A 25,433-nucleotide genomic window follows, 5' to 3' on the forward strand; every position below is an offset into this window, starting at 1 on the left:
GTTGCTGGATAGATTGGACGATTTGATGACGGCCCAGAATATTTAAGAAGAAACAAGAAAATTATCTCAAGTAAGTGGACGAAGATATTTTAGATCTCTGGTTATGTGCTTGGCGAATCATATACAGTTCGTTGTTACTAGCGGAAAATGGAATTTGGCGACAGGGTTGCCACTTTGAATTTTTTTTCATTATGAAAACTTTTACGATGCAATAAAAGAAGTTACCAAAAGTTATCAACATTATTCCAAAGTTACCAAAGCTTGCGAAAAATTTTAGAAACAACAAAAGCTTAACTTTTCATCGTTCTAATATCAAGGGAAAAATTACTGAAAAACATAAAAAAAAAATAATTTTAAAAATGAAATGAATAAATAAATAATTGGCGCGTACGCTTCTGTTAGGTTTTGGCCGAGCTCCTTGTTGTTTTTTTTGTAGCAGCATAAACATTCCCCATACTAACATACTGGGAATGCTGCTGGAGTGACAGTCCTTGGCCCGATATAAACCCGGGTCGTTTCGGTAACGTAGAGCCGACTGTCGTGGAAACGTGGCCGAGCTCCTCCTTTTATTTTGTGACCTGCGAATATTGTTCCACAAATGGAGGAACCTACAGTTTTAAGCCGACTCCGAGCAGCAAATGGTTTTTTGTAAAGCGCTTTTTCATGGCAGAAATACACTGGGAGGTTTGCCATTGCCTGCTGAGGAGCGACCGCTATTGGATAATACTTTGCCTATAATTTTGCTGCGAGATTCGTACCTGGGATCATTTTAGTAACACCTAATACACAAATCTTTACATCCATTCTCCAGTTTGATTATTTCCACATGCACCCACTTCCACCCATTACTAATATGAGAATAATCGGATAAATGGAAAAAAATTGTCACTGTTTTGCAATTATTTCTTAGTAAAAGGCAAATAAATTTGAAAATTTTATTTGAAGTAGCAAAATACTTAAATCAGAACTTGCGAGCATTTTTTGTCGAGTAATCATTGCTACCAAAAAGTTACAAAGTCCAATTCGTTGAAAGTTGCTAATTTTGGTAGAGTTCTAGCAAAATGGCAGCCCTGCTCGGCGAGTCTCACCGCGCTCTCCCATAGGACTCCAAAATGTGGTGATATGGGTGGGGTAAATTCCCACCAGACGGCGTCTTAAAACTCACAAATGTGAGAGCTCCAGCAGGACAGCAATGGAGGCTAAGCCAGAAACTAAGTGACCTAGATTACGCTGAAGACATCTGGGCTAGGGCACAAACGTTAGCTGACGCCACTGCAAAGCTTAACCAACTAGAAAAGAATGCAGGTGCAGCCGGTCTTATAATAAACTTCACAAAAACTAGGCTTATGAGAATACAAACAACAAACACCTCTCCTCCTGAACTTACTACCAACGAAAACGCCATCATTATTGGAGATGTGGATGGGTTCTGCCACCTCGGTAGCCAAATCACAAAAAATGGTGGCGCAATTGCATATGTAAAGCACGAGCTAGGTTTCATAAGCTTAGCAGATTGGGGTGATCTCGCACACTGCCACTAACAATAAAACTTAAAATTCTCAATACCAGCGTAAAATCGGTACTCCTATATAGTTCTGAGACCTGGCTTATGTCTGGCCACATAAGTCGACGTCTTCAAACGTCAAATGCCTCAGAATTATATGGCGTTTCTTTTGGCCGAGAACAATCTCCAATATGGACCTTCTTCTGCTTACTAAAAGCTGCCCAATTAATTCCCAAGGAAATAAAAAGACAAAAATGGAATTGGATTTAACATACTGTTGGTAGAGGAGGCGATAATGTTGCCCAAATGGATTTTCAATGGAAGTTGTAGCAGAGGTCGCCACGTCAAACTCCAACCGAAGTCCTCCTACCGCCACCTGGAACCAAGTCAGATACAGAGCAGCCCAGAGAAATCGTTGGAGAACATTTTTTCTGCCCTATGTTTCGACTGTTCGCAGTTTTTTCTTAAATAGTGTTTTATTTTCAATTGAGAATGTCATCTCCATGATACAAATTTATCAAGGAAGATAAAACAAAGTAGCTACCAATTTTATTTCACCCAATGCTGCACAGAGTTTGTGATATTTAGACCCGCTATATCCGCAGGCGTAGCGAAAAAATGAGAGCCCAGATGTCTAAATCTTTGCCAGACGAGAGCAGGGCAGCTGAGAAGGTGTTGAGATGATTCCACCTCGTCCTCAAGACAGCGTCTGCAGAACGGACTTCAGGCAATCCGAAGTCTCACCGCATGAGCACCTAACGGATAATGTCCGGTAAGGATACCCACCAAATCCAAGAGCTGGGGCTTTGTTAGCCGTAGGAGTTCCCTCGAGTGTCCCCGATCTACCCGTGGCTAGAAGGATTTCGCGACCTTGCACGTTTGCGCACTAGCGAATACTGGTTTCAATCCAAATTGTTTGCCTTAATCGCTTCAAAATATTCTCTATCGGATGTGGCTAGTGAGCAAATATTCAGTACTGCAAGTCAGCACCGATAGACGGTGCAGCGCGCAAGGTGAAAATGCCAATAAGGTAGTGTGTCTATATTACAATATAAAATTTATCAACTTTATGTGAAGATTAAATAACTACTACTTAAATTTTAATTTTTTTCATTTTTTATTATTTTTACAAAGATAAATTTATATTCTGAGTTGAAATGAATGCATTAAGACTTTTATACCTTTTTTGCATTTGCATTAATAAGAATACTGGATATTTTAAAGTTCATCTTTGTTTATTACTTGACCATTTAAAATGTTCGGTTCGGCCTTAATGCTGAAAACAGTGAACACCGTAAACGCAATCCCGACTCAGCTGTTCCGATCAAACTAATGAGAACCCCATGTAAATGAAAAGTTCCTTCCTTCCGTAACGTAGCACCGTAGATTTTATTTCACTATCTTTAAAAAAATCCCGTAATACCGACTCAGCTGATTGCTCTCTCACCACACAGTGTTGCCAAGCAGTACATTTCGAAATCATTTACAAAATAAGCTTGGAAAAATGATAATTTTTGTTAAAATAGCTTAAAAATACTGTTGAATAATGTTAATTATAGATAAATGAACTATTTGCATTTGTTGGTGTTTGGCTTTGGTTTATTAAACAATGAAACATTTTAACTGATAACGCGGATGTGTGAAAAAGTGTGTAAGCAAAAATATCAATGGCAACTTTGTGTAGATACAACCAAACACATACACACACAAACCGATGTATTGTGTAAATATGTATTTAAAAGAACGCAGTTGTTCTCGGGGGTGAGTTTTTGTGCACGGTAAGGGACTGCGGTAAGGGATTCCGTGCGGTGTTCATTGTTTTCAGCTTAAGCTCCACAGAGTCATGGCGCTCTCATTAGTTTCATCGTAGCAGCTGACACGGGCGTACGTTTACGTTGGATAATGAGTTTGAGCACCCTTAGTTACCAGGTTTAGTTGTTGTTGACCTTACGGAAATGTTTGTTTTGCATGCTTTGTCACTAATTTCAAATCTGATAAAATTTAACATAAACTATGAAATTTAACGGTTATGTGTTACATTCTCTGGTTTTACGAGTTGTTAGTTTGGCCAAATGTTAATTTTAAATTTATTATTAACGCATGGAAAAAAATTCACAAATAAATATAAAAGTATTAGCTGGCTATCGAATTAAACATAATAATAATAGCTGGGTTTTTCATATGCGCATCTGCGAAACATTAAGTGCATAGGAAAAAATATATAGAAATTGCAGAAAGATTACACGGTGCTACAGTGAATCAGAACTTTTGAAGTGACACGATAAGCACTGTAGATCTAGCCGAGAACGACGCGGAACCGTGTTCAAAAAATTTTTAACTCCCTCAAATTTTTTATTTATCGTTAAAAACCCGATTTTGGGTGTTTTCCGACACTTAAAAATTCGTAGCTCGTCTGCATTTCATTCGATTTCCAATCTTGAAACAGATTTGTTGAGGTAAATATTAAGCCTTTTGACCTATGTCTTCTTCTTTTCACGCTAAGCAAAAATAACCATTGATTTTTCAACACAAAACTTAAATTGTAGTCAATTTTTCCAATTTTTGCGAGTTTAACGAGATGTTGTCGATAATATTGAGATGAAAGGTTTATTTATTAGTCGAAAATCTAATAACTGTGGCCATTTCGAATGTAAAAAGCATTTAATTTCGAAAATCGATCAAAATGTGTCGAAGCAACGAATGTTTTTGTAAAACACAAAAATCAGTAAACCGAAAGTTTTGTTCACTACTTTCATATTTGCAAATTTAATGCGGTTCTCCGTTATTATTCGCGAAATACGTGTAGAATTAAGTATATTTTCTCATACCTCTGTCCATTTTGAACCTAGTAAGCATTATTTCATTAAAATTGATAAAAAATTTCCCAAGTGAAGAACGTTTTTTTAGAAATAAAATAAAAACAATGTGAGACAATCGAACCCATTGTGCTGCTTTTCCGCATTGCAAAAGGAAGTCATTTTGATTAGCCAACCTATCCAAACTCGACGTGGCCTTGAATAACGTATCCTAATCTCACTTCACTAAATAGAACCCTACGTAACACAATTGAACCGATTGCATTGTACTTCTATGTGTACGCGAGTCCAAGAAATACTGATTTCAAATGTAGGAAAGCCTCCGAGTCTTTATCTAAACGTTTCACAAATTGCTTCATATATCCCAATTTCAGGTGAAGTGGTGGCCAAATAATTTTATCAGTATTTGCCAGCGGAATATTGACAACGTTCCTGGTGGCCATTCACCGCATTTGTAGTGATCTTTTGCGCGACTATCCCATTCACAAAGACAACAAGAGTATTTTGTGTAGCCTCCTCCGACTTTAAGGTCGGACACTATTTGCCATTGGTGTGTTGTGAAATTGACCGACTAGAATTACAGTGAGGCATGCCGAAGAATCAGTTAGGCCCGAATCAGGCTGGCCTTACTGAGGCACGCCTTACTATTACCTTACCAGGCCCACGTTAGGCAAGGCAAAGATTGGCATGCCAGAACAATACCAAATTTGGTTGGGGCCACGAAAATCTGTGGCAGTGTCTCACTTAAGCATAAATTGGAATCCCTAACTGCTTTGTAGAAGGGCATCCGGAGTATTACCGAAGTTCGGTTTTTCGAACCTGCGCCTAATGAGGCAGATGTGTGGCGATACCTTTCGGGACTTGGGCCTAGTTTGGCTGCCTTATGCGGTGCAAATTTGGAATGCGGTCTGCCTTATTTGCGCCTAATCACCGCCTTACCAAAATTTCTAGTCGGGTGATTAAACGTTCAATTTTCTCCATCGTTGCATAAATTTCTTTCATGTTAGTTGCGTATGCGACTGGAACTGATGGTAACTGTTTCTTATTCTGCAACAATTCTGCTTTCAAACCTTCAATATTGATTAATTTTAGGTGTCACATAATTGTTATTATTTGTGAATTTATTTATATATGGGAAAATGTTTTTGAAAAATTACAAAATGGGGGACTTTTGAAAAAAAGGTATGTTTTTCGGGTGGAAATCAGACTGTAGTATGGAAAGTTAGGCCTGAAAAGAAACGAAAGTAACACCTGCCAGAATGACAAGCCTACAGGATACTAATCAGTTTAAATTTTTCGTTTCAAATGTCCTGAAGAGCAAAAATCCTGTTGACAAGCCACTTATTTTTTTTTTTAAGACGCATACTTTGGTGCCACACCACTACAAAAAATATGTAAAACAAAAAATTTTTTTTGTCTCCTATTTGATGTCAATATAACATACTATAAAATCAAAACGATCGCATTTTATTTTCTTAAAACAAAAATTCCTGAAAAATATCTATAAAAACGAGTATTTTACCTTAATATGTTGCTTTAATTTCTTTGTGTACGGATACTTTTTCTGGCAAGTGTATATATGTACATACAAAAGCAATAATCTCACCTAGTAATTATATTACAATTATCGGAAGCACTCGACACCTGTCCATCAATTACTAGAACAGACTTTAATCCATAATATTATATTAAAATTTTGTTCTACATAGCAGAGGTGACGACAGCATTAACTTAAGCGGAATTAATTTAGTACTTTTGATTTATGCGATGTAGGAGATAACGAATGCTGGGAATAGTGCAAATTAAATACATAAAAGTATAGACTAGAAAATGCGAGCGGCTTGTCAACTGGTTTACTACAAACCAGATCATATTAATAAATTTATAAAAAGTATTCCTTATTCCAGTGTACTGTTGCTGGCTTAATTGCCTACTTGGCAATTAATTTAATTTGGAGACCTTTTAGTCACTAGCGATACCAGATGGAGACCGATCTCTGTAAATACTGAAAGTAGAAATCATGTAGGATGTCAGCGCTTTTGGCGAATCTAAACAGAGCTTAGGAATCCTTATTTTGTGAGGATGTGCGTCCAATAGATTATGATCTGTTAGCATACCTTTGATAGTTCTGCAGTACTTTCGTGAGAGCGTAAGCACGAATTGAGTCAGTTTTTTGTACTTTGACTTTTGCTGTTTTGCATATTGTTAGATTAGTCCACCTAGCTTCCACGCCCTTTTTCATGTAGTCGTGCTTTTCGTTGCATACTGTATTTAGCAGTTTTTGTATGTCGTTCTCTTGTTCAAATGGTAGTCTAACAGCATTTTTTGCTATCGTTTGAATTTCATTTCCCCATAATGCCTTTGTGACCAGGTACCCAATAGACATGCAGTCTGGCAGCTTGGCAGGCTGGCTTATCCCTAGTGCCCGCTATCACTCATTACAAAGTTTTAGTGCCGTTTGTGTAGATGTGAAAAGTGCTACGGCACGGCTTCATGCCTTTGTGCCATCTCTCCTCTTCAATTGTAGTACGAAACCTTCTTTCCCAATTAAAGTACGGAGTCATGTAGTCTGTGTAACCTGAACTCCTCTTTCCTATTGAGCTGTGTCCGAAGGTTCTACAGGTGAATTCCCTAGCAGCCACTAACCTCCCCGCGGATTTCGCTGCCAGATTTTCCGCCATAAGGTCAATAGGTGGTATGTTAAGTATTATTTTCAGCGCCGCCGTTGGAGTGGTGTTCAAAAAAAATATAAAAACACTATGAACTTATTTCCCAACCCAACATTTAACCTGCAACGAAGTTATCAAGGCGACTGCAGGTTTATCTTAAAAAAACATTAATAAATAATTGGCTCTTGCACCCTTTCTGGGTGTTCGGCCGAGCTCCTCCTCCTGTTTGTGGCGTGCGTTCTGATTTGATTCCACAAATGGAGGGACCTACAGTTTCAAGCCGACTCAGAACGACAAATGTTTTTAGGAGGAACTTTTTCATAGCAGAAATACACTCGGATGTTTACCATTATTCCAGTAAAATAAAGATAAAAGAAAAGATGTGTTTAAAAAATGTGATTTTTGGCAATGTATTGAGAAATGTTCAAAAACCAAAGCCTATAACTGTTGAATGAAGAGAAACTTTTACATGCGCATTAATGATTAAATCATAACTTTGTATGTTTCGTTATGGATGAGTTACTGAACGTTAAAAACTTTATTGATGAACTCCACAAAGTCATTGTACAGTAGCAGAGGTTGTTCCATTGCTGCATAATGGCCGCCGTCTTGGTGATAGGTGCTATGCACAATATTTTTGAACTTAACTCCAAGCTCAAGATCTGTTGAATGCATCATATCATGCAGAAAGCGTGCACAACCGGTGGGCGTGTTAACGTGAACGGCATCCAAATTCAAAGCTAATTGTGCGAAGTTGAACGCTTCCGAGTACAAACGCTGCGATGTAGTTATCGATTTTGTTACATAATAAATCATTACATTATCCAAAAGCTCATCTAATGTAAAACGCTTAGTTAGGCCACCATCCTCAAGTTTTTTGTATTCCAAATTCGTCCAGGTGGAAAATTTCTCTAAGATATACGCAGCTAAGCCGACCGGATTCTGCAAGAGCGCTGTGCCAATAGTGTCCGGCTTGGTTGCTTGAATATGGAAATAACCGGATTCCTCTAGAAGGAAGCCTACCTCTTCGCCGAATGGTTTGAAGAAATCTTTATGTTCGTCTTTCACAAAGAACGAGTGGAACCACATACGCCAAAATTTATAAAATTGTGAGATTTGAAGTTGGGTACTACTGCACATATTCGAATGATAGGCGAGCACATTCTGAGGTCTCAGGGTAGATATTTGCATGCCGATTATCGAGCCCCAATCACCGCCTTGTACCACAAATTTCTCATGACCTACACGCAACATCAAATTACGCATCACCAATGCCACTTGAGCTGGGCCGAAGTTAATCTTTGAGGCACCCTAAAAAACAAGAAAACATTTATTTTTCAGATTTTGAATAACAAAGATTTACTAAGCAGAACATAGTTCGGAGCGAATGATGTAATAGATTTATGTACCTGAGACCAACCATAGCCAGGTAAGCTGGGCACGACCACTTCAAAAACATATGGGCTTTTGGCGTTCGCTTTTGTCAGCATGGGAATAATTTTGTAGAATTCAAGTACAGATCCTGGCCAGCCATGAAGCAGCAGCAGGGGAATTACCTTCTTCCCTTTGGCGGTTTTGGGTTTCACATGGATGTAGTGAATGCGCAAACTGTAAATACAAAAAATAAAAAAATTAGTATTAAAAATATGAGGCTGAAAGGGACATAGGGAAATAGGTAGAGTCATTATTTTATTTATTAAATTTTTTAGTTCTATTTATTACAAATATTATGTATGCCTATATGTGTGCTTATAAAGGGTGATTAATTTAGAGCTATCGGATTTTACATTGAAATAAATCAATGAAAATTCAAATGGATTCGGGAATCCTTATTATTTTTGTATAGAATCATTCATCACATGCACTTTTTTAAAGAAAATTCCTTTCAAATGTTGGCCGCAACTGCGCCATAATTCGGCCATCCATAAACACCAATTTGGAATGACTCGCTGGATGACTTCAGTCGCTATCTCTTAAATAACTTTAGTAAACTGGGCTTCGTTGCCTCAATCGAAGCTGGTTTATCCACAAAGCATTTAGACTTTACATATCCCCACAAATAAAATTCCAAAGGTGTGATATCGCACGATTTTGGTGGCCAATCCACTGATCCGAGACGAGGGATAAATTACTCATCGAAACGGCGACGCAGTAAATCGATTATTTTATGGGCTCTATGGCAAATAGCGACGCCTTGTTGCAACCAAATATTGTATAGGTGACGGGCTTCAATTTCCGGCATCTGGCATCAAAAAGTCGTTTATCATGGCGCGATAGAGTTCGCCATTCACTTGTACATTTACGCCATCCTGGTCTTTAAAGAAATATGGACGAGATTCCTTCGACCTCTAGGTCGCACCAAACGGTTATTGTCAATGGCTGTAGGCTGTTCTTGAAAGTCTAGTCCGAGTCGAGATATAAATTGCTAACCGAAACGCCAACGCAGTGAATCCTCGAAACGTTGATAAAGTGTTTCCCAATAACAGGTGTTACAGGTGAATGGATTGCGCTATCGATGATTAACGATTTTTTACGGCCGGAATTCGATGGCATTGATCTGGACAACATTTATTTTCAACAAGACGGCGCTACGTGCCACACAAACAACAAAACCATTGATCTTTTACGAGAAAAGTTTCCGGACCGTGTTATCTCTCGAAGAGGTGATCACAATTGGCCAGCGAGATCTTGTGATTTAACATCTTGTGACTTTTTCTTTGAGGTCTCGTAAAAGAGAAGGCCCATGCCAACAGCCCAGAGCCGATTCAAGACCTCAAAGATGGAATTCGTGAGGCTATCGAGGACATAGGGCAGCCACTTTGCAATTCGGTTATGGAAGATTTCATGAAAAGGATATTGTATTGTAAGCGTGATCGTGGTGGTAATTTACCTGATGTTATTTTCCTCTTTATAATGAAATAAACATCCGATCATTTATATTAAAAAAGAGACCCAAATTGGGGGACATCAGAATTCGTTTTAGAGGTATGGTTCCTTCGCCAAAGTTTCTTATTTTGATCCCTAGAATATGATTTTCACAGAGCAATGGGCGATTTTTTTGCCTCCCCACAAATCGACCCGGCCTAATATATGTATATGAATATATATGGCCTTGAGTCGGTCTAGAAATGAATCTCAAGCTGCCCGAATGTGTGTTGCAGGTATTTTGGCCCACTCGCGGACAATGGCTTTTTTCAGTGCCTCGAGACTGCTGGATCTTTTAGATCGGACCTTGCTCTCCACAATGGTCCAAAGAAAATAATCCATCCGATTCGCGCCTGATGAATTTGAGAGCCATTGTGTGGACGTTATGAATCGATTCACTCGAGCTTTGTGAGATGGTGCCGAGTCCTGAGATGGTGATGAGTTCATGGTCTGCCACCGAAATGTTTGTGTGCCCACGGCTTCATAGCAACCTCCAGAATACTTTCCCGATAATATTTCGCATTTAACTTGACGCCATTACCTATGGCGGGTGTTGCCTCCTGGTGGCCAATCGATGACTCAAATTCTCGTATGAACGGGAGTTTACGAATTGCGCAATTTGTGAACTTTTCTCGTCAGAAAACACAAAGTTCGGAAAATGACCGCTTTCGGCCAAGCGAAGCAACTCCTTCACTCTCTCAAGTCTGACTTGTTGCTGTTTTGGTGTGAGATGATGCGCCTTTTTTACTCGTTGTAAGGCTTGACTTTGAGATCATTTTTCAGTATGCGGTCAGATATATTCAGTTCTTTTGCCATTTGATTGGCTCCTCGTCGGGGATTTCGCTCAAGTCGCTTCTTCACTTTTTGAACCATTTCTCGTGACGTTGCAGTCTTTTGGTGACCACCTGGATGACGTTTCGCGATGCTGCCAGTCTCATTGTAACGACTAATGGTGCAATAAACAAAAACTTTATTTATTTTAGGTGCTTGAGCTCACGAACAATCGCTGGTTGTGATTTTCCAACCAAATATAATCAATCACACTGTTACGTTTGAGATCCATTACTGATTTTCTTTTTTCGCGTTTACTCTCGGCAAAATGCTTCCGCGCGCTTGTGAATACTCTGGACTGTAATTTAGCTAACTAATAGACAACCCGTGCGTCAGCTGCGCGAGCGATCTGAATTTGGTTACACTTCTGGTGCCGGACCCTGAATATGCCTCCCTGTTGGAGTTCGAAAGACTATTATTAGATGCGTTTATTATTCGGCTCCAGTTCGCAGAGTTAAATGCATTTTTTACATCCACAGTAGTAATCGCGCAATATTGTTTTGTGCCTCCTAGCCATCTATTGCTCTGTAGCGCATCTTTTGCGATATTGCACATCTTAGAGATCGCATCAATCGCGCTTGTCACAGTGTGTATGAATGTAAGTATAACATATGCTCAAGTGTGAGCTCTTTGGAAATTTTATCTGTTTGCATGACATTATTATTTTATTTATTACTAGCAACGGCTTTGCGCGGGTATAAAATATATACCCTATGTCACTCACTGAAAAAATGATTAAAATCGATCCAGTAGTTTTGGCTTATTCATTACTGCCCGTAGCCCGCACGCGTTAAAGTTGGAGTAACACAATACCCCTTTCTTTACAGCATGAAGATTTCCTGCTATCTTTGGAATATCTAAATTCATACCCTACACTTTTACATATTTACTTTTTGCATTTTTACATATGTATTTATTTCATTTTGACAACAATTAATATATTACAGAATGTCTTTATATACAACGTTCATAGCTTTCTTGTCATTAGACAATACAAACATGTTTTCTCTAGAGGTTACTCTTGAAAGAGCGACATACAGTTGGCCATGTGAAAAACAGTCAACGCTCAAATCTAAGCCTGCAACGTTGAAGGTTTGACCCTGAGATTTATTAATGGTCATTACAAAAGATGCCTTTACCGGAAATTGTTTTTTTTTTTTTTTTCTTTTTTTTCTTTTTTTTGCCTCCTTTATTAATTACACCTGTCGTATGACACTAAGTAATTCTTTCTGCAGCTTGGATTTTATAACATTAATCATTATCAATATTACATTTGGGTTAAGTTGTTGTGTGAGTTTACAAGTGTAGGTATGTGCATAGCTTTAAATTATTCTAGTTATCAGCTGAGTTGGGGTTGGTCGTTTGAACCGCCTAGAGTTTGCCCTTTCTGCTGTTGGGAGTTGTCGCATGTCATTATTGGAATGGTTCATTAAACGGACAATATGATTTGTGCTGCGTTTGCGGATGATTTCTGCTATTGTTTCGATATTGAGATCGCGATGAATGTCTTCGTTTGGGATGTACCAAGGTGCATTGGTTATAGTTCTGAGTATTTTTGATTGTAGTCGTTGAATAATGTTAATGTTACTTTTGCTTGCAGTACCCCAGATTTCTATGCCGTATGCCCAGATTGGCACAATCACAGTTTTGTATATAAGTATTTTATTCAGCAATGACAGTTTCGAGCGCCTGCCAAGTAGCCAATATAGTTGTCGGAATCTGTTTTTTACCTCATTTCTTTTCATCGTAATATGTTCTTTCCAGAGAAGTTTGGAGTCAATAGTCATTCCAAGGTATCTTGCTTTGGTGTCTATTGGGATTTGTGAGTGGTTTATTGTCAGATTCTTGTGTCTTACTTTCTTGTTGGAATAAACTACATGAATTGTTTTGCCGCTATTGATTTGTATACCCCAAGCATTAAACCATGTTAGTGTTTTGTTCAAAATTTGTTGTAACTTGTTTGTTGCTGCTTCTAAGGTTTTATGAGTTGCCAATAGGGCAGTGTCATCTGCAAAAGTTGCTATCATGTCGATACTTGCAGGCAGGGGAATATCAGCTGTGTACAGCACATATAGTACAGGCCCTAGTACACTGCCCTGAGGTACACCGGCTTCCATGAGTTGAATATTAGAGTATTTGTCTCTATATTTCACATAAAAGAATCTGTTTGCTAAATAGCTTTTCATTAACAAATAGTAGTCGAGTGGAAGATACTGTTTAAGTTTAAATATTAAACCCTTGTGCCACACGCTGTCGAAAGCTTTCGCTACATCAAGACACACAGCAACACATGTATTTCTTTTGTCAATTTCTGATAATATTTTATTTGTTACTCTATGTACCTGTTCTATTGTTGAGTGTTTTTTACGAAATCCAAATTGGTGTGAGGGAAATAAGTTTCGCGCCTGTAGAATGGGGTCAAGGCGGTCAAGTATAAGCTTCTCAAAAAGTTTAGATAATGATGGTAATAAACTAATTGGTCAGTATGAAGAAGCTTCAGAGGCATCTTTATTGGGTTTGGGTATTGCGATGATTTCAGCAACCTTCCAAGGCAGTGGAAAATACTTCATTCGTAATGCTGAGTTAAATACATTTCTTAAGTACAGAGTTGCTTTGTCAGGTAACTCCTTTAGAATCCTTCCTGTGATTCCGTCATATCCTGGGGATTTATTTACGTCAATTTTTGTCTCAATTGCTATACGAATTTCTTTTGAAGTTATTTTCTTGATTGGTATGTTTATGTTATTTGTGAGGTGGGCATGAAATTCAGAATTGTCAATGTCTTGGTTGTTATGTTGATTTGTAAGTGTTTTTTTAAAATGATCAGCGAGTAATTGGAAATTGTAAGCGTCTTAATTGGAATGGTAGATCCGATGGTATCAGAGGGATTCGGGGAATCAATACATCTTCTCCGGTACCATATCCTGTGAGTATTGTGCACTCTATTATGAAAGTTTTCAGTGATTTTACCAGCAAATGCGTGCCATTGCAAAGTTTATGTGGATTTAGGTTTCTTAATAAAAATCAGGACAACCTATTTTCAGCTCCATTTTGTGAGGAGGGAGTCCAGACGGGTTCAAAGAATTTAGGAATTCTGTAGGGAAATGAACAGCTTCTTCCAAATCGAGAACAGTATCGACCGAGTAGTATATTTTCGTCGGCGCATCAATCTTTGAAATAATCAAGTTATTTACTTTATCTACTTGTTCGTTAGTTGGTGACAGAATAGCTCTTTCTTTAAACCAAGATATTGTCTTATAACTTATGTTATCAATGTCTGGATAGACATTGTTGACTAACTCTTGGATGTTGTCTATCAAAACACAAAGGTTTTCTAGGTTAATCCTTCCCTCACTTTGTGTTAATTCTCCATTGCCAACTTTTAGCGGCTTCTCTGGAAATAGCCTGTTCTCACGTGAATATGACGAAACCCTCATATTAGTTGTAAGCTCTAATTTATTGACATGCGACCAAAGGTAGGATCTTTTTAGCGAAGCATTTATTTCGTCAGCACGTGTTCCTCGAGTCACAACTGGTAGGATTTGACGGAAATCTCCTGAGAACAGAATTGTACATCCACCCATAGGTGAATTTTTGTTGCGCAAATCGCGCATTGTCCTATCCAGTGCTTCCACAGACGTCTTGTTTGACATGGTAGCTTCGTCCCAGACTATTAATGAGCAGTCACGCATCAATTTTCCTGTATTGCTCTGTTTAGAAACACTACAGACGCTGTTATCATCATCGGTGGCGATTTTCAGCGGTAGCTTGAATGTAGAGTGTGCGGTTCGGCCTCCTTCCAAAAGAGTAGCGGCAATGCCGGATGACGCAACAGCTAACGCAATTTTTCCAGTAGATCTCACTTTTTTTAAAAGCAGATTGATTAAAAATGTTTTTCCTGTGCCTCCTGGGGCATCAAGGAAAAATAATTTCCCTTCATTGTTATCAATTGTTGATAGTAATGCAGTGAATACTTTTTTATGATCGATGTTTAATCGTGGCTCATCTTGAGCTATATTTTGTAAAAGTCTCGTTTGATCGTATGATGTTTCTCTTGTGTATTCGGCACTGTTAGTTAAATCAGAGTTAGTAGTATAAGCTGGCATCGGCAGCCCAAAATCCTTGATCGTTTTACCCGAAAGTAATTGCACTATTTTGTTTAATTCAAATAATTCTTCGTCAAATATGTTTTGGTCATTTTGTACATCAACAGAGTTTAACTCTTGCCGTCGCCGAATCAGAATATCACTGGCCATATTTTCTTGGAATTTATTCCATAGACTAACAGAATCAGTTACTTCACAAAACACTACTATGACGGCAAATAAATATCTTAATAATGTAGCTGAACTACAAACAGCTGCTTCTGATAACGTATTTTCCCAGTGAGAATCGTCTTCCAAGAGCCCCATAGCTTTGCATGCTGCTTGATAAGTATTGTAAATAACACCTTGTAAAGTGCTTAGGTGAGCAAAGGATGTCCGGCCTTTTACAATATGAAGTAACATTCTCAGATAAAAGCATTCGCTGTTGTTAGGATGAATCACATACGTCACCATACGATGTAATTCAACATTAATGAGGTGTGGTTGACAGCGAACAAACACACAAACAGCTTTTTTTGGAAAAAGAGCTGCTTTTGTTTAAACAATTTTGGTTAAATAACAAATAAATCAATTATTTTTTGATGCAGGACGAAAGTAAATATTTCAAAGTTAAACTTCAAGAAAGTTTCATTTTGTTTGGTTGATTCGTTTATGATTTATGGCCGTGAAAATAAAAAATTTATGTTTTTTTGCCACATTTTGACCGATTGCCACGCCCCCTTTATATATTTCTTTACATTATATTGATATAAACCTTCCTCTTCAATCAATCTATCTTTAAAAAAAACCGCATCAAAATCCGTTGCGTAAAGATTTAAGCATTCAAGGGGACATAGGGACAGAAAAAGCGACTTTGTTTTATAATATGTAGTGATTTCATTATTGTAATTTGATTCGACCCGCTGCTTATATTTATTTTATTTTCACCCATGGGTAAACAAAGCTGCAGTTGTGTGCACGGGGTATGAAAACACACGATAAAAATACAAGCTAAGCTCATTTCACATCGACTGGTAAGCTTCTCAGAAGCAGCAGATTCAAGTGTGACGCCACACATTCTGTTTATTTTCGTACTGTCCACAGCGGCGTCATTAAAAACGTAGAAAAATTTAGAAGATGTTTTGAGTACCAATCTCCTAGTAATTCGTCTTTTCCAGGTCTGAACTCATGCCAACAAGACTCGGAACATTATTTGGTGGTTCATGTGATAGCTACAAACATACAGGGTTTGATTGAAAAGTAATGAGCCTTCCCGCGCGGACCGTCTGCCAAGCGGTCAACCGAATCGGCTGGTGGGAGAAAATGATCGTTGGACCTTCCCCTTCGACTAGAAACCGGTCCCAGTTCGCTGGCAACAGCGGTGCAGTCAACATCGCTCTGCGCGTGCAAGCTGTTTTAAAAGTGTGGTAGGATTTTGCAATGGCGAAAATGCAGCGATCGTTGGAGCAACGTTACTCGATCAAATTTTGCGTAAAGCTAAACAAAACGAGTACCGATACCATTGGGCTCATTACTTTTCAATCAAACCCTGTACGTGCATATCTGTCGGAAAGAGTACTTCTATACGATACAGATAATGGGCCTAAGAGATAAGCAGTGAGTAGTGATAAGCAGAGTACCGCAAGAATTTGTACTGGGCCCGATCCTATGAAATGTCCTATATGATGCGGTACTGCAACTTCCAATGCCGAGAGAAGTGCAAATAATAGCATACACAGACTATATTTCGTTGACGATAATTGCCAAAACAATTCCTCGGATTCAGAGCATCTGCAGCGAGGCAACAACAAGGGTCAAAAAATTGCTATCGGCGGCTACACTTCAGCTAGCAGGACAAAAAACAGAAGCAGTACTCGTTACGAGCAGAAAAAGATTAGAAAAGATCACAATAAACATTGGTGGGTTTAACGTCACAACACAAGAGGCACTAAGATATTTGGGTGTTATGATCGATGCTCGCTCGACTAAGCTTCAAGGAGCACATTAAAAAAACATGCGGAAAGGCAGACATGGTGACGGCGGCACTGTGAAGGATTATGGCCAACATTGGTGGTCCCACCCACAGCAGAAGATAAAGTTACCCAGTCTACACTCATGTATGCAGCACTCATATTGGGAAAGCTCTGATGCAAAAAATCATACGCGAAGAAGGCGGAAATAGTTTTTAGACTAAGCACTTTAGAGTTGCCTGTGCTTTCAGGACAGTGTCATATGAAGCGGCGTGTGTCATATCGGGTATCATGCCACTAGATATAATGGCCTCTGAACTGGGTAGAGTCTACGACAAAGCCAAAAGCCTAAACAGGCGACCAACGGCGGTAGAGCGTAAGGAGGAAAAACAGGGGATCATAAATTAGAGGCGAAATCGCTGGGACCTAGCGACAAAAGGGAGATGGGTGCGTGAACTCATCAGAAGCGTACAGGCATGGGTTGACAGAGTGACACAGATTACTACGAGTACCTGACACGGTTCCTGATGGGACATGGATGCTACAGAGAGTATCTTCAAAGTCTCGGCTAGGACGACGCAGCAACGAGCAGTCTCCTCCTGCGGCAGTTGTAGTGAGAACTCGGAACATATTTTCTTCCTCTGCCGGAGATACGTATCTGAAAGAACGTCGATCGAAGAAATGTATAAAAGAGAGAGCAACCCCAGGCATTACAATATCACATGCTGCAAGCGACGATGGTGTGGGCCGAGATGAGAGAATGGTCCGCGAATGCGTTACAGGAAATGCGGGAAGAAGAATGGGAATGCAGTAAAGAAAAAAGGCAAACAAGTAATGAAGGGTAGACAGAGAAAGGAACAAACAGGGTTGCCCATATTCGACGGACCCATGTGTTTTTTGGGCCCATTCCAATCGACGAGGCTTGTCCGCAGGCAACAATCTTTGCGTCAATTGAATCTTATACGGGAATAAATGCAAATCAATGCAGATAATTCGTTGTAAAGTAGTCCGAGAAATGCCCAACTGCTGAGAACGGCGATTTTGCGATGTCCTTGGCGACGTCTCAACACTGGCCCGTACAAGAGCAATATTCTCATCCGATCGCCTTTGATTCGATTCGATTTTGATTTGGCCTCTTTGGATTAGAAAGAGCATCACTAGTCGAAAACCTTTCGTACAAACGTTTAATGATGTTCTTAGAAGGCACACTTTTCACATTATTTAATTTTTTATACGCACGTTGAGTTTTCACAATTCACTTCTTTTGTTGAATGTAAATTTCAACAATTTGGAAGTGCTCGCGTGGCGTGTAATGTTCCATGGTAACAATCTGGTTGGGCTAACGCTTCCAACGCGGTGTATCATTAAGCGATCTGACGTCTCTGTCAAAAGATACAGGGTTGCCAGATGGGTCCGCCGAATATTAACAACCCGTATATGAAGAGTTAGTAGTACGTAGGTGTACTGTTTCGCAAGTCCAGTTTAGTAAGTCCCGAATTAGGTCCAGGTGAGTGATCAGTATGAATCGTGCCCAGCCGCCTATGATGAGGGTGTCTATGTAAGATCCCCCTTTGGATAAGAAAAAGTATAGGGCTTTATGCCCAATTTTAGAGTGTAAACGGAATACACCTTAGTAGTTGAACTCTTATCGCGCATTTATTCTCACTTCACTGCTCTGTTGCTATTTTCATTCACGCCATACACAGGTAATGAGCCGCCTATTTCGTTCGCCCTAACTCTGTGCTTGGCCTATTAATTACCTGAGTTATTGTTATGATCATTTAGCCGTGGATAGGAGCTCAGCATTCACAGTCATTTCATATTTAACCCATGCCTTGATCTTGTGGAATGCGAACTTTAAATTGAATTACAATTGAATTAGCTGATGTGATTAAAATAATCTACCTTATTAGTATTTTTATATGCTTCACGGCGCAACCATCTGGACTGAAGGTCTAAGTTCAAAATCCAAAAATGTATTCGTAGATTTGATACCGTTGCTCTGTTGAAAAAGCAAAAGCAGTCATGATGACTTGCACAAACTGCGCTGCTCTGTTATCTTTCACAGTCCAAAAGAACAGACTCTATGTGTGTAAAGTGTACACATTTGTATGTGTGTATAAATGTGACTGTACATACCAATACCCATAAGCGTACATGAGTACCCACACATTTTGTTTTTGCGTAACATTTGTGTTTGAGTAACTTTTTACTACTAAATATTTTGAGTGTAGAAATATTTACTTTGACCTTTACGCACTCCATTGCTTGTCTGTTTGTATACCGCAGCTGTCCAGTTCACAATTGTGAAATGATGGACGTACGAAGCCATTTGCTAAAATTATAAACTTTCCAATAGGATGATTAATTTAACGAGTGTGCTTTCTAGACATATTGAATTCTCAATAAGTGCAACTCTGTTCATGAAGCAAATAAGCAGTTGTTACAAATTCTCAAGTTTTGGTGTTCATGTATTCAAAACACTTGCAAAGCAGGGGAAAGTGAGAGAGCAAAATGCCATGTTATTTTGAGGAGAAGCTGTTTTTTTTTTTTTGTTTAGTTGATAAGAATTTGAATGTGAGAATAACAGCCAATCGCAGAGTAAAAATGCACACGAACTAATATTGGCGAATGGAGTCAAAGTTCTAAATTTAAATACAAATTTTGATTAAAATGGAGATTGTAAGTAAATATATTGTTTATCAAATTTATTAAGTTTCTTCTTTCATGTGATACTAAGCTTGTTGTACTAGGACGTGGCACAAGTGAAAAAAATTGTACCTTTTGTGATTTTTCCCTCCAACAATTTAATCAGTTGTTCGTTAAACTTGCAGCAAATTGTTACTGGTTTTGCGTTTATACACTTTTCTTGATTTTTTGCTCTTTGAGAGAGAATTCTCCGAAGTTAAGTTGCAATGTCATCCCGTGCTTTGCGCAATGTGTGCCCGATCCATTTCCACTTGCGACGCATAATTTCTATGCGAACTGGCTTTTACCCGGTAGCCGCCCAAAGATCATAATATCAGCCCGGAGATGTGAGTTGATCTCCATGCCTTGTCTAGCATACCAAATGGAACGCGTCCCTTAGATATTCGGTTGGATATGTCAGTTGTTGATCCGCCGTTTTTTGAAATTATGCTCTCAAGGTAGCAAAATTCATCTACATCTTCAAGCGGCGTGTCGGCAATTTGAAGGGCTAGCGTTTCAGTGGTATTAATCCGCATTACTTTGGTCTTTGCTATGTTAATTTTTAGATCTATTTGTGCTTCTGCATGGCATACCGCTTGTATTAGGTGCGCAATTAAGTTCTCGCTGTTTTTTTTTTTTTTTTTTTTTTGATGAAAATGCAACTTTATTCTGAAAAAATTGTTACAAGTGAATCATTGAAAGTATTGCCCATCGCTGGCTACTACGTTTCGCCATCTTTCTGGTAGATCTTGTATACCGTCGCGGTAAAACTGTTCATCTGTTGAGGCTATCCACCGATCAAGCCATTTTTTGATGGCTTCATATGAATGGAACTGCTGATATGCTGATCAGCTGGACCATGTGCCATTGATCGGAACAGGTGATAATCGGACGGCGCAATATCTGGAGAATATGGCGGGTGGGGTAGGATTTCCCATTTCAGTGTTTCCAGGTAGGTGTTAACGGGTAGGGGCAACGTGAGGCCGAGCGTCGTCATGCTGTAAAATCACTTTTTCATGCCTCTCCGCGTATTGCGGCCGCTTCTCGCACAGTGCTCGGCTCAATCACATCAATTTAAGTCGAAAACGATCCCCAGTGACGCGCAAAATATGCACTAAATTTTGTTTTTGTCTTACAACTTTTGTTGTTGTAATTTATTTTTTTTGTTGTTTTCCAGTAATTAGTAGAGAATCAAATACTAATTTAAAAAACATGAAATTAAAATATATTGTTTTGTTATAAAAGACTGAAATAAAGTGCATATTATAACAAAATGCTTTGTACACTTTATTTTGACGCTCACAGTATATAACTGAGCAAAGTTTACATTTGAAATAAATAGTCTGCATTCTATTAATCTTGGTCAACCCAATCCAACTTTCATATCAATAAATAAGATTTTGTACCATTTACTGACGTTTACTTTACATTTACTTAGATTTCTTATAGACGATTCCGTCACTTTCCACTTAATATCAAGCAACAACATTCATTTACGAGTGAAAACTCGACCTGTTCGGCTCCCGCCTCCACATCTATCACAACCGAAAAAAAATCTTGCACAATCGACATGAGGGACAACGGAAGCTTTAAGCGAGGCTGGAAACCAGGACTTTCCGGCTTCCAGCTACGAGACTCAGAGACTGTAAGCCCGTCCTTTTCGGTCATATGGATACTTATAATTATATTTCATTTGAACAAATAATTAGTTTCTTTAGCACTGGCCAGGAACTAAATTTCTTTTCACATAAAATTTGTAAACTTATTGTTAGTTTCTTATAAAGGGTGGAAAAATTTTAAGGGCCGATGTTGAATGTGAACCACACCTAAACGTCAAGCTTTCTTCTGCGTTCCATTTGACCTTTTTCAATTTCAGACTAACTCAATTTGAACTATGGAAAGATATACAATTGAGCAACGCGTTAAAGTTATTCAGGCTTATTATGAAAAGGGGCGTTCAAAATGCATATCGCGCACTTCGTGAAGAAAATCATCTTCAGTGATGAGTCACATTTTCCCCTCAGTGGATTCGTCAATAAAAACAATTACCGCATGTGGGCGGATGATAACCCAAGAGTGATTGCCGAAAAACCAATGCAAAGAGTGACTGTCATTGGGCCGTATTTTCTCCAAAATGAGGCCGGTCAGGCAGTTACTGTGAATAGTGTTCGCTATCGTGAGACGATAACGAACTTTTTATGGCCCGAATCGGAAGATATGGATGTGGGCGATATATGGTTTCAACAGGACAGTGCCACTTGTCACACAGCTAACGAAACAATGGCTCTTTTGCGCAAAAAATTTGATGGCCGAATAATCTCACGTCGACCATGTGATTTGACACCGTTGGACTTCTTTGTTTGGGGTTATTTGGAAAAAAAGGTGTACGGTGATAAGCTAGCAACAATTCAAGAGCTAAAGGATTAGATAATTCGGCACATTAACGGCATAGAACCTCAATTATCCCTCAGCGTCTTCGAAAATTTGAACCATCGAGGCCGCGGCGGCCATTTGGCCGATATTTTGTTTCATATGTAATTGAGCCATACCAGTATTATCATAGAAAAGAGAGATGACAATAACTTCTTAAAAAAATTGCATTTTATTCAAAATCAACACCGGCCCTTAAAACTTAACCACCCTTTATAAGAAAGATTGCATAAATAAAGAAAATGAAAAAAAAAAAAGATTCACCATGAGAAGTTAAATGAAAGTTATTCGAGTAGCTCATAAACAGATACTTATATAGGTGTGTATGTATGTGTATATATATGTATATGTACATGTCTAGCGCTAAACAAACGATGCTCACCCCTGAATCTGCGTCTCATAGTGCGGGAATTGTTTGAGAAACTTTTCGCGTTCACTCCACTTAGGCAGGTAAGTGTCGCGCCAGTATGCGACCACCGTTTCTAGGTATTTCGAATTGAATCCATATTGAAAACCGATGCCTTCCAATGGCTCATGCAATGTTAGAGGGCGTGACAATTGTGCTTTCAGATCTTCAATTACCTGTTTTAAAGAAGACAAACAAATAGTTCAATTGAAATAAAAATAAATTAAATGCAATGTTTAATTATTGTTAAGTAATTCAATTCACAAATATATGTGCGCATGTATGTATGTAGGTATGCACATTGACAAGCTGACAGTTGTTTTCTGGTGATTTTAACTGCTTCAATTTATTGAGATAAACTAGCTTCCCCTGCCGCATTTACGACGCAAAAAAAAACAATGGCAAATATAACAATAAATTCATTAAATGTTACCAGCTGGTTTTCTAGATTTATATTAAAGATATTTAACTTAAGTCATAAAAGTTATGACACACATACATACATATACAAATGCCAGAGTGTTTGTTATTTCAAGCTATCACATTATGATTATACAAATCAAGTTGTCACACCGGCAATTATTCTCAAATATACACACACACGTTTGTCTAATAGATCATGACTTGCGTTTTTTCAGCATAAAATTTCTAGCCGATTAATTGTTGAACAACACTAATACATTTTATTTATATTCACATACGCGTCTACTCGACAATAAACGCTAGAAGGTTGTGAAATAATAAATCAATAGTTGATGCGCATCTGCCGGCTTATTTGCATAAAAAATCACTACACACACATGCGCATATATATATTTACATTGCAGAGTGTTTTGTTACCTCCGGTTTCACGCTTATATCAAATTCCTTGATTGCAGTATTCTCCTTATATTTAGCAGCACTGCCGGGTCCCCAATACTCGGCATCGCTTAAGTCTGGCACGGGTGCTGAACTTAATAGAAACTGAAATCTATGCACAAACACTGCCAAGAGCACCACAAAGGCCACAAGCAAGATGCGAACTATTAATCCTACTTCGACCATTGCACTTTCGTATCAGCCCAAAAATAGAAAGATGAAGTGAAAAGTTTCCACTCATATATTTAATTCTAAAATCAAAATATTTAAACACCAAACGAACGGGAATACGAGCCGCTCACATGACATCTATGGCTCACATTCAGCGACGAACAGAAACTGATGGCTGAGAACGACAACGGTTCTACATGAGTGAGGTGAGGTAGTGTTTTCTTCACTGTTTGTTGTTGTTGTATGTACTCTAAGAGGGTTATAAAGTGAATGCAGAGAGAATTGTATGATGACGAAACCGAATGGTAACAGCAGTTATTCAAAAATAACAACAATACGTCTCTAAGTGCAACTAGGCTTCTAATGTTAAATTTTAAATAAAAATCTTAATACTGTAAAATACTTTTTTTTGTTAAAATGCATGCATACATATGTATATGTATGTACGAGTATATTAGGATGAGGCAAACAATGGTTTTTATTTCTTACTGCTGCCAGAGAAATTTGTTTTGTCAAAAACCAAAGATTAATACACTTAATTTTTATTTTTTTTTTTTTTTATAAAGGGTGGTGAAGTTTCAAGGGCCGGTGTTGATTTTGAATAAAATAAAATTTTTTGAGGAAATTATTGTTATTTCTCTTTATTATAATAATATTGGTATAGCTCAATTACCATCCGATGGTCCAAAATTTCGATGCCGAATTATCTCATCCTTTAGCTCTTGAATTGTTGCTGGCTTATCGACGTACACCTTTTCCTTCAAATAACCCCAAAGAAAGAAGTCCAACGGTGTCGTTGACGTTTAGGTGTGGTTCACATTCAACATCGGCCCTTGAAATTAAACCACCCTATATGTATATATTTTAGATTTAACAAAAGTGAAATAAAACAAGATAAATATTTTTTAATTTTATTTTTAATTTTTAATATTTTCTTATAATCAATTATATTTGATATTTTTATAATCAATCAATATATTTTTTATAATTAATTATTTTTATTTATAATAATTATAATTTTTATATATTCATGAGCTTGAAATATTAGCAAAAAACGAAACAGTGATAAGATTTATAAAATCTCAGAGGATAACATGGCTCAGACACGTGTGTAGAATACCCAAATAGACAAAAACAAATCGAAAGTCATTTTAGTTACGCCCCATTGGAGGCCGAAGAAGAAGACGCCCCAGAAAGAGATGACTCGAAGACGTAGAAGTTGACCTTAAAAAGCCAAACGTGCGGCGGTGGAAGGAGGTGACCTTAGATAGAGACAGATGGCGCAAGTTTGGAATGAAACAAGGGCTCGTTAAAGACTATGATGCTATGAAGAAGAAGAATATATTTTTTTTAGTATTTTTTTATATAATATTTTTGTGGGTTTTCAGGGTTGCTGTAGAAAACAATTAATATATTTTTTAAATTAAGCATAACGCGCTTGACGTAGCCGAATGGGTTCGTGCATGACTGCCATGCGCTAGTGCTCAGGTTCGATGTGTCATGCATGGAACACCAAATGATCGAAAAAGTGGTGTCCAAGAGTGGCCGCTCCTCGACATAAAATGACAAGCCTCCGAATGTATTTCTGCCACAGAAAAGCTCTTCATAAAAAAACAACTGCCATTCGGGGGCGGCATAAAACTGTAGATACGTCCATTTGCGGAAAAACATCAAGGCGTTTACCACAAAAAGAGGAGGAGCTCGTTCCCACGACAGCTGCTTCTACGTAACCTGAGCGACCCGGATTTATATGCGGTCAAGGACTGTCACCTCAACAGCATTCCCCGTATATGCATGGCGAATGCTTATGCTGCTACAAGAACAACAACAACAGGAGGAGCTCATCTAAACACCCAGTGAAAGGTGCAAGCGCTAATTATATAAGGGGCTAACTATATATCGGTTGTTTTTCTAAGAGTTTGAGAACTTAAAATTATATTATAACACAAAGCAAAAATATTGGTGGAATGAATTTTTGACGTGATAACGTCTTATAATTCGATTTAACAGGCTGCACGCACGAAAAAATGTGTCGTTACCTTGCTCATTAGTGTTACCTTGCTCATTGCCGTTACCTTGC

The 25,433-nt window shown here is 38.4% G+C and overlaps 1 protein-coding gene across 1 annotated transcript; it reads right to left on the minus strand.

Moving 5' to 3' along the window:
- Window positions 1-7,374: 7,374 nt before the first annotated feature.
- LOC129245298 (juvenile hormone epoxide hydrolase 2-like) lies at window positions 7,375-23,516 on the minus strand. Its single transcript, XM_054883380.1, has 4 exons — window positions 23,165-23,516; window positions 22,301-22,500; window positions 8,399-8,597; window positions 7,375-8,300 (listed from the first exon to the last, which is right to left on the minus strand). The coding sequence occupies exons 1-4, from the start codon at window positions 23,366-23,368 to the stop codon at window positions 7,509-7,511; spliced, it is 1,395 nt and encodes a 464-aa protein (XP_054739355.1). The 5' UTR covers window positions 23,369-23,516; the 3' UTR covers window positions 7,375-7,508.
- Between the last annotated feature and the right edge of the window lie 1,917 nt (window positions 23,517-25,433).

Source organism: Anastrepha obliqua, chromosome 4 (genome assembly GCF_027943255.1).
Source record: "Anastrepha obliqua isolate idAnaObli1 chromosome 4, idAnaObli1_1.0, whole genome shotgun sequence".
Lineage (NCBI taxonomy): Eukaryota > Metazoa > Arthropoda > Insecta > Diptera > Tephritidae > Anastrepha > Anastrepha obliqua.

Coding starts and splice junctions, on each gene's coding strand:
- LOC129245298 (XM_054883380.1), bottom strand. CDS start 23,368: ATGGTCGAAGTAGGATTAATAGTTCGCATCTTGCTTGTGGCCTTTGTG. Junction 22,501..23,164: donor ATATAAGCGTGAAACCGGAG/GTAACAAAACAC, acceptor TCTTTAAAACAG/GTAATTGAAGATCTGAAAGC. Junction 8,598..22,300: donor TATGAGACGCAGATTCAGGG/GTGAGCATCGTT, acceptor TTGTATTTACAG/TTTGCGCATTCACTACATCC.